The sequence below is a fragment of the Pistacia vera genome, unplaced genomic scaffold (genome assembly GCF_008641045.1).
Source record: "Pistacia vera cultivar Batoury unplaced genomic scaffold, PisVer_v2 Contig2, whole genome shotgun sequence".
NCBI classification, from domain to species: Eukaryota; Viridiplantae; Streptophyta; class Magnoliopsida; order Sapindales; family Anacardiaceae; genus Pistacia; species Pistacia vera.
Window position 1 is genome coordinate 216,246 of NW_022196001.1, and position 9,972 is coordinate 226,217.

The 9,972-nt window shown below is 35.6% G+C and overlaps 1 protein-coding gene across 1 annotated transcript; it reads left to right on the forward strand.

Moving 5' to 3' along the window:
- Nucleotides 1–915: 915 nt before the first annotated feature.
- On the forward strand, nucleotides 916–7,243 carry LOC116128381 (protein argonaute PNH1-like). Its single transcript, XM_031414089.1, has 22 exons — nucleotides 916–1,245; nucleotides 1,343–1,551; nucleotides 1,671–1,817; nucleotides 1,926–2,059; nucleotides 2,167–2,276; nucleotides 2,799–2,905; nucleotides 3,018–3,147; nucleotides 3,228–3,344; nucleotides 3,623–3,730; nucleotides 3,811–3,882; nucleotides 3,998–4,120; nucleotides 4,253–4,412; nucleotides 4,737–4,858; nucleotides 4,976–5,113; nucleotides 5,189–5,331; nucleotides 5,868–5,930; nucleotides 6,019–6,082; nucleotides 6,154–6,289; nucleotides 6,550–6,623; nucleotides 6,733–6,827; nucleotides 6,912–6,943; nucleotides 7,098–7,243. The coding sequence occupies exons 1-22, from the start codon at nucleotides 922–924 to the stop codon at nucleotides 7,241–7,243; spliced, it is 2,754 nt and encodes a 917-aa protein (XP_031269949.1). The 5' UTR covers nucleotides 916–921.
- The last annotated feature ends 2,729 nt before the right edge of the window (nucleotides 7,244–9,972 follow it).

A 9,972-nucleotide genomic window follows, 5' to 3' on the forward strand; every position in this document is an offset into this window, starting at 1 on the left:
TATAATTATGCTAGTAGTCTACAAGCACCACCCCTGCAAACTAGTTGGGAGTAAATAAAATTCAATTCTTTAATTTCTTTTAATTTATTCTACACCATAAAAACCCGAGAATAAAAACAAATGGATTGTCCACTGGAAACATACTGACGCAATGTATCCATTATTTTCAGGTGCACATATTAATGCATTTCATAATCGTCTCTGTAAAGCTCATAGTCTTGTGATTGGGGACAATACAAAGGCGGATCCACACACTTTCTAATCTCAATATAAAGTAGTAGTAGTGGTAAAGCAAGTAGTGGAGGATTTAATGGAACCCATTAATTTTATCTGAAATCGAAAGCCTACCTTACGCCAGAAGTAATGACAAGATTTGTTGCTCTGAAATTACATTTTTCATTTCTTATTTTCACCCGTTAATGTTTTTCTAGACTCGTAGAGTTAATTTATTAAAAAAAAAAAATTATTTCTTTTTCAAAAGCTTTGTGTTGTCAATTCTGCATTTTTTCACGTCTGCTTGCTTTGATCAGAGATGCATAAGCTTAGCACTGAGAAGTGATAAAACACTGTCGATTTTTGATGCTTCGTTCTGCCTCTGTTTAGCTTGCAGCCGTGCTAAGTGTCTGTACTCTGTCCTACAATCAAAAATCCAGAACCCATCTGTTATATATGCCCAAAGATTCTCAACGTAAAGTGCAAAATATTGAGCAATCACCTTTCATATATATCTCATCTTTGACCTTTCATTTTGTCATTTCTGTCTCTTCGTGTGGTGGAATACGGCCATATATGTGTGTGTGTGTGTGTGTGTGTGTGTGTGTGTGTGTTTTGCTGGTCTATTAAAACGCTTCAAGTGTCTTCAAAGTCCTAGCATTTCCTTTTGAAGAACTCAGTGAAGGTGGTCTTTGTTTTTGTACAGATATGCCCCTCATGCAAAAAAGAGACCCTGAGGAGAACTATGTGGCGTCCATGAACCAGAAGAAATTATTTGAGGCGATGCCAAGAACTGGAGATAACTTGGAAGATGTAAAATATTGTAATGGGAGAAAGAAAGGAAGAAGAAGATATAGAGGAGCCAAAGAAGAGAGGTTACCAGATTCAACGCTTGATCTAAATTCAAACCGTTCATGCAAAAGCCTTAAGTTCCAATGCAGGCCTGGATATGGCCAGTTGGGAATCAAGTGCATTGTTAAAGCCAATCACTTTCTTACCGAGATAACAGGATCAGACTTGAGTCACTATAGTGTTAGTTTTATATCAGAAAACTACTGTATTTAAAGATGTTTCTTTTTAAGGTTTAATGGCTAATGTAGAGTTACTTTGGTTTTGTTTTCTGGCGCAGGTTAAGATAACCCCTGAGGTTAATTCTCTTAAATTGAACAAAGCTATTATGACCCAGTTGGTAAAACTTCATCGAAACAGTGACTTGGGGATGAGGCTTCCTGTTTATGATGGAGGAAGTACCCTTTACACAGCTGGAATGCTTCCTTTTACCTCAAAAGAGTTTACCGTTGCATTGGTTGATCAACAGAGGGGCACGCGTTACGTAAGGTAATTTAGTATCTCACTTGCTATGAACTGGTCATGTTTTCCTGGAATTTAGAGTTTTTAGTTGGCGTGTTTGTTTAAAGCTAATGTACTGCTGCTTAAAATATCACTAATTATATCAGGAAACGAGAATTTAAAGTGGTGATAAAGTTTGTAGCTCTTGCTAGCATGGTACAGTTACGCCAGCTTCTTTCTGGGAAACAAGTTGATTCCCCTCAAAAATCCATTAAGATTATAGATATTGTGCTAAGGGAAATTGCGGCTCAAAGGTTCATTTTATTTCCTTAAATTTGAGTTTACAATTTTCATGTTTAATTTAACTGAAGTTTCTGCCGGTAAGTATAAGATTCTTCATCCATTTGTATGAATGCATCTAGGTACTTACCATTTGGAAAATCCCTTTATTCTCCTATTTTTAAGACACCAGAGCAGCTGGGTGGTGGTTTAGAGTCATGGCGTGGTTTCTACCAGAGTATAAGACCTACTCAGATGGGACTGTCACTCAATATTGGTAGGAGTCCTCGGAAACATTATATTCATTTAATTATTATTGTTATGGCATTCATTTTCACTGCCACGGTTAGTATTCTTCTTTTCTTATGTTTCTTGCCTTTCCAGACATGTCCACAACTGCTTTCATTGAACCACTTCCTGTCATTGAATTTGTTGCCAAAGTTTTGGATAAAGATGTGTATGCAAGACCACTGTCAGATGCAGATCGTTTTAAGGTATTATATGTCATAGAAGCCATGTGATCATACCTTTCATAAGTATCATAATTTTGGACAAACTTGGGGAGGTATTTATGTAAATCTAATGCATAATTTCAATAACTATATATCAAATGATAAAAGCATCCTGTTTATCCATGTTAGTGATCTTGTGCTGCTCACTCTAACTCCTCAAAGGAGATCTAATTGTTTCATTTGCTGCCTAAAATTGAGAGTAGTTGCTTCATCTAAACTCCCAAAGAGCCACCTATATATTTTTCTAGTAGCTTGTCCTGTGCAATTAGATCGAATTAGTGTCAGAATAATGCTTATCCATAGGACAGAGAAATTATGTCTGCCCTTAAAAATGTCAACCAGAAAAGTGGCTGTATTCAGGGAACTAAGTACAATACAGAGTAGCAGATGAAATGCAGAAAGCTTGTTTTTGTGACTGTCTCATATCATCCTTCATTTGAGTTTAAAAGTTTAGGATATATTTTTGTAATGTAATTAAATTATGGTTGTGTCAATATTATACAGGTCAAGAAATCCCTTAGAGGTATCAAAGTTGAAGTAACTCACAGGGGAAACATACGAAGGAAGTATAAGATTTCAGGGTTGTCAACACAGCCAACTAGGGATTTAATGTAATAATATCTATCCTGAACTTTGCCTCTATGGTTGTTTTATATGTATAAGCATTTTCCAATGTTCTAAGTTCTAGGATTTTTTATTTTTTTTCCCTTATCCTTTAAACAGTTTTCCACTTGATGATCAAATGAATATGAAGTCAGTTGTTGAGTACTTTCAAGAGGTGTATGGCTATACCATTCAATATACTCATCTACCTTGTCTTCAAGTTGGAAACCGGAAGTACTTGCCCATGGAGGTCTCTGGTTATTTCTTTTCAATCTTTTGTATGCGACAATATAAGATTCTTCAAGCCAATTCATGCTATTATTATTACAGGCTTGCAAGATAGTTGAGGGACAGAGATACACAAAAAGGTTAAATGAAAAGCAGATAACTTCTTTGCTAAAAGTTTCATGCCAAAGACCTCGTGAACAAGAAATGGATATCTTACAGGTCTATTTCAGCAGATCCTTGAAAATTTTCGCATTATTTTTCAATAAACCAAATGACATGAAACTGAATAACTTAGACAGACAATAATTGTTTAACCGAAGGTAAATACTAGACTTGTAGATATTTGTCATCATATTTTCCGTATCTTCTATACTTACATATTCAGTATGCTTGCCAAAGGTAGTTATAGGTTGGAGGGTTATTCTTGGATAGAATGTTTATTTATTTACCCAAAATAAAAAGCTAGCTATTTTAAGAGTTCTGTTGTGTATTTGCAGACAGTTCACCAAAATGATTATGGGCAAGATGAATACGCAAAAGAGTTCGGAATCAAAGTAGCCAGCAAGCTTGCATCAGTCGAAGCTCGGGTTCTTCCGGCTCCTTGGGTATGTCCAAAGTCATCTACTCATTACAAGATTCAGATTTGTATTGTTAACATTTTACTCTTTTATACCTTTGTTAATAGCTGAAGTATAATGATGCTGGAAAAGAAAAAGAACATTTGCCTCAAGTAGGTCAGTGGAATATGAAGAATAAGGTTAGTTAATGTCAAGAACTGAAAAATATTAAGAATTCACAGCAAACTTCCATTTCTCTTTTTCAACACAAATATTTCTATGTAATCTAACGCAATTTTTTTTGTTTAACTGCAGAAAGTGATAAATGGAAGCACTGTAAGATATTGGTCATGTATTAACTTCTCTCGAAGTGTCCAAGAGAACACTGCTGAAGCTTTTTGTCAACAGTTGGTTCAGACGTGCCAAATCTCTGGCATGGTAGGCTTTCCTATATAGAATTGAAGCACAGATGAATGACATCTAATAGTCACTGTACCCAATATTATACTATTGCTTCTACTGGTCCCCATTGCATATGTTTGTAATAAGATGGCACTGGCCTCTTTTCAGGAATTTAACCAAGAACCTGTTATTCCAGTCTATTCAGCAACGCCAGATCAGGTAAAGAAGGCTTTAAAATACGTGTACGATGCTGCAGCAAGCAAACTTCAAGGGGAAGAACTGGAGTTAATTATCGCCATTCTTCCGAACAATAATGGCCCTTTATATGGTATTGGTTTCTGTTGCAATATACCCATTTGGTTTATCTTACAATAATAATTCGAAGACTCATTTGTTAAACGCATGCAGTGCAGGAAGTTGGAATCTGAAGTTGTAACACTACAATACTTGACACATCGCTTTGTCACATACCTTTATGTTTATAATTTACCTTGATTATATATTTTGAACATATGCACTTCTTTCCTCATTCTTATGTAATTGAAAAGTATGCCTCAAACATGTAAACAATCTGATTTTGAGTTTCATAAGGAATTAATTTGGTAACCCTGTCTTTGGTTTTGCAAAGAAAGTGATACACTCTCTGATTCAGGTGATCTGAAACGAATTTGTGAGACAGATCTGGGGTTGATTTCTCAGTGCTGCCTTGCAAAACATGTATTCAAGATCAGCAGGCAATACCTTGCAAATTTGTCTCTAAAAATCAATGTCAAGGTCTGTCAGAGTCATTTGATATATTTGTGACTCTGCTAATATTTACGGTATTTCTCCTGTATAGTATGATCTTTCTTTATTTTTCTTTTAAACTTGATATTGTTCATTTTTCTTTAGATGGGAGGAAGAAATACTGTGCTTTTAGATGCTCTAACTTGGAGGATTCCCCTTGTTAGTGACATTCCAACAATAATTTTTGGAGCTGATGTAACTCATCCAGAGTCAGGAGAGGACTCAAGTCCATCTATAGCTGCTGTAAGTGAATTAAACCCTGTGGATTAAAATCTTACTGTTGAATGTATCTTAGCCATTACTACTACTGCTACACAGGTTGTAGCCTCACAGGACTGGCCTGAAATTACAAAGTACGTGGGTTTGGTATGTGCTCAGCCTCATCGGCAAGAACTAATTCAAGATTTGTTCAAAACCTGGCAAGACCCTGAGAGGGGTACGGTTACTGGAGGCATGATCAGGTTTTGTACCTTTAACGCTGTTAGAGTTTCACATGACTAAATTTTGGGTTGTCATTAGTTAAGAGTCACCCTCCCAACGGTCTATAGGAATGAAGACGTTATACCAAGTTCTAGCTTGTTGATCCTGATTTGCTCATCTTCAATATGGCTGAGAATGGCACCCGTTTTGCAGTGATATTTAAAGAACTGGCTAAAGCATTGGACATAAATGCTTAGAAATATGAGGATCTATTTCATTTGGTAATAAAATGGATAGTTAATACAACCAAATTTCGTTGATATGGTTTTGAGATATTGGATTTTATAATTCATACAATACATAGCACTTTTTTTTTTCTTTTGTATTGAGTTTTGTAACTGTCTTCAAGGAAGCACTTCTATTGTATAAATACTTGCTTACTGGGTAGCTTGCATTTTGCTTGAGAGTTGAGATCACTCACTGACTGCATGTATTAATGAACTCAAAATCTGCGTGTTAAGTATGAGCTGTTGTACACTTGTACTTACTGGCAGTTTAATAATTCATGCTACTGCAGGGAGCTCTTACTGTCGTTTAAGAAGGCCACTGGACAAAAACCACTAAGAATAATATTTTACCGGTACAGTCAGTACCCAAAGTTGATTAATCGCTAAGGGTCAAGGGTTTCAATTGTAATAATTTGTGTTGTATTCTATAATTTTTTTTAGAGATGGTGTTAGCGAAGGCCAGTTCTACCAGGTTCTGCTTTATGAACTTGATGCGATTCGTAAGGTTAGTCAACACGGCTTATTCGGATTTTATGAATTATGCCTTTCATGTATTTATATACTGGCTATGTTCAGGCTTGTGCATCACTGGAAGCTAGTTATCAACCCCCAGTTACATTTATTGTTGTCCAAAAGCGGCACCATACAAGACTCTTCTCGAGCAACCACAAAGACAGAAATAGCACTGACAAGAGCGGAAATATCCTACCTGGTAATAACTTCCGTTTCTGGTGGTTTTCTGTGTTTTGTGATTGATCAATGGAATATAAATGACTTCTCCAAGGAACAAGTCAACCCTGCTGCCAGTGAAATTAGGTTCAAATAAACCAAATAAACAACTGCATCCTTTGTGCCACAGATCTAGTCAAATTTTGTGGCTGAGCTAGTTTGCCTTCTGAAATTGTGATGCAACAGTTATTCAAAAGTAACAACTTAGTTCTTATGAATTTGATGTTTTTAACGGATATGCAGGAACAGTGGTGGACACTAGGATTTGTCATCCTACCGAATTTGACTTTTATCTATGTAGTCATGCAGGAATCCAGGTTTGTGGTGGAAATTTTGCTTTGAATTTTTGGCATAGAATCCCAATCCCATATATGTATGTAGCATGTTTAGTCAAACGCTCACTTACGCGGAAATGCTAATTGACAGGGCACTAGTCGACCTGCTCATTATAATGTTCTCTGGGACGAGAACAATTTTACTGCAGATGAGATACAATCTCTGACAAATAACCTTTGTTATACGTAAGAAATCAGTTCCCATGTTGTTCCTACAATTTGCTTTTTTTTTTTTTTTTTTTTTAACAGTAATTAATTATGTGGTTGCAGGTATGCTCGATGCACACGATCAGTTTCTATAGGTAAAAATCTGGTTATATCTTGTCTTGAAACATAGGTATATGTAAGCAAATACTAGTACTAACACCCCATGTTGTTGGCTACAACCATATGATTATGATAGTTAACATGCAGTAAAAATATGATTATTAAATACAATCGTTACTATATATGCAGTGCCTCCTGCGTATTATGCTCATCTGGCAGCCTACCGAGCTCGATTCTACATGGAACCTGATGCCCCTGAAAATGGGAAAATCCGACACATCCGCCCCTTACCTCCTTTGAAAGACAAAGTCAAGAATCTGATGTTTTACTGTTAAACCAACTCAATCAAAGTGGAACATAAGTACATAGGATAGAGATATTTCTCTCTCACTCACTCACTCACTCTAATTATGTAGCTCTATGTTTTTATTAAGGTAAGGATTGAATATGTAGTCTCATACGAACGAATTAATTGGCGGGCAGAGCATATTAATGGTAGAAATGATGGATGGATGACCGTCATATGAAATCAAAGTTGGTGACTTTTTTTATCTGAATAATTAATATTTATTATTATCTTTTCAAATATTGCTTCTGGGTTGATTTTTTAATCCAATAATGCATCTTAATTTCTCAGAGTTAGGGGGCCATCCTTTTCAATTTTGAATTCTATAAGTGTGAATTGTGAAAGTTATCAGAAAGTTCTTAGAATCTTCATAAAGGTACTTTTTTTCCAAAAACAGCTAATGAGGAAACTGGAAAGAGTGAAAAGAGGATATTCTAACGCCCCTAATTTCATGAAACCTTCCTACATCAACTTATTAATATTAAACCCATAAAAACTATTTATTAAGAAGACTTTTTTTTTTTTTTTTTTAAAATTTATGACATGAGGTGTTCGGATCACTTTACACGCATCTCAAGTAATCTTTAAGACTTTGAGACTATTCGATCAAATAAGAGCTCTAATAATTACTCTTATTAGTACTCAAAGAATGATTTGAACTCAAAATCTTTTGAATAATAGACTCAATAATCTTTTATCGAATTTTATTAGGAAGATTGGAGGTACCAATTTCATTAAATTACTGTTGGTTTGTTTTAGTATTTTGAATAGTATTTTTGAAAAAGTAAAGAGTTTGGTGGTAATAACGAGATAAGATTTAAAAATTAATAAAAACACCTCTTAAGTTTGTTAATTTATTAAACATCTCTGTAATAAAAACATTAAAAATTACAAAAACACCTCCACCCACCCATTAAATACCGGCCATCACCGTCGGAGGGTGGCTGAAGTCGCAGAATCGATGCATTACCAGTTGGATTTGGCCAGTCATGCGTTGAGATGGCCTTTTCTAACCAGATCCACCATGAATCTGACTAAAAAGAGCCAGATCTACAGCTAGATCTGGCTATTAACGGCCAGATCTGGTCGCATTTGGTCGTCAACGACAGCCATATCTTGGTCGTCATTGACAATTAGGTACAGCTAAAGATCTGGCTGATCTTTGGCTGTAGATCTGACATTTTCCAGCCAAACCTATGGTAGATCTGATCAGAAGGCCAGAAAAGGCTATATCAGCACATTACCGGCTAAATCCAACCGATAGTGCGTCATTATACCAGATTTTAGCTATCTTCCAGTGATAGTGGCTAAAATTTGGTAAATATAGGTGGGTGGGGATGTTTTTATCTATTTCTAAACTTTTTTAGGAGAGTGTTTAATTAAATTAATAAATTTAGGAGGTTTAAAAATAATTAAATAAAGTATAATAGTATTTTTATATAATGGAAATAAATATGTATTTTAGAAATGATAAGAATAGGGTGAGATGGAAACAAATATGTATTTTAGAAAGGATAAGAATCGGATGAGCCAAGAATAGGAAACATACGCACCCTAAGCTATCATAGGCTCATAGCTCATTCAAAATATCTTAAAAGGAAGCAAAAAATAAACACTTTAATTTGATAATATATAATGCTGATAATAGTGTAAAGTGGAGTGGGACCACATAACCTATGGAGTGGGACCCTTAGATTGATGGTGGATCTTTAATTTAAGAAATGTCGCCTTCATCACAAATTGACCGGGAGAGCCAAAGGTTGCATCGCTTTCGACACATGTTAAGGAATTGACACGTGAACGTGCTACTTACTGCAGAAGATGGTCCCCACTCCCAGTAACATACTACTTTTTTTTATGGTCCACGTAGTTTATGCACATCACGATCACATCGGGATCAACTGTAGATAGAATTTGTAAAAAGATTAATATTAATTTCTTTTTTTGTTATCATCAATCAAGTTCTTAATTATAATTTTTTTTTTAAAAGGCACCGATTGAAATTTATAGCAGTGGAAATGGGACATGTGTCCACTCTTTCAGTCCACCTCGAACTCTCCCTCACTTCACAGTCACACTGGGTCTGGCGGGCCTGTGGTCTGTGACTCTGCCTCGGCCTCATTATTATTACGGTGAAGGGTCCCGTTTGGTTAATTGCCTTTATTTGGTTTGTTGCAGAAACTCACATGACCCCCTTTTTGAATTCAATTTTAGAATTCTGTTACGATGCTACAGACGTTACTTGTTTACCTTTGCTTTCACATGCCAATGTTACATTGTGTGATAGTGATAGCTCCCACCATTAAATTAATTAATTACAATTATGTGTTAAATTGGGCAATCAGCTGTGGGTTTAATCTTGTAAAAGAATTTTGTGTACTTTGATGAAAAGGGACAAGGGTAGTAATAGTGTATGGTAAAAGTGATAGTTAAAGCTTATATTGACAGAAACTTTATATGGAAGCAATTCCTGGCCTAGAAAGTGGAAGATGCCGGTTTCTGTTATCATCTTTTAATAAAACCCTTTACCACCACTGGCGTGTTTCTGGGATTATACTACTACACTACTCCAGTGGGTATCATCTAAGACATACCCCACCTCATACATATGCATGGTCCTCATCTCCCCCTATATCTATCTATTAGTATTATATGAAGCTATGATACCTCTCTACACACTATACCTTACCATATTTTAATCTAAGTAGATGATATAAA

Coding starts and splice junctions, on each gene's coding strand:
- LOC116128381 (XM_031414089.1), top strand. CDS start 922: ATGCCCCTCATGCAAAAAAGAGACCCTGAGGAGAACTATGTGGCGTCC. Junction 2,906..3,017: donor CAGCCAACTAGGGATTTAAT/GTAATAATATCT, acceptor TCCTTTAAACAG/TTTTCCACTTGATGATCAAA. Junction 3,345..3,622: donor AAGAAATGGATATCTTACAG/GTCTATTTCAGC, acceptor GTGTATTTGCAG/ACAGTTCACCAAAATGATTA.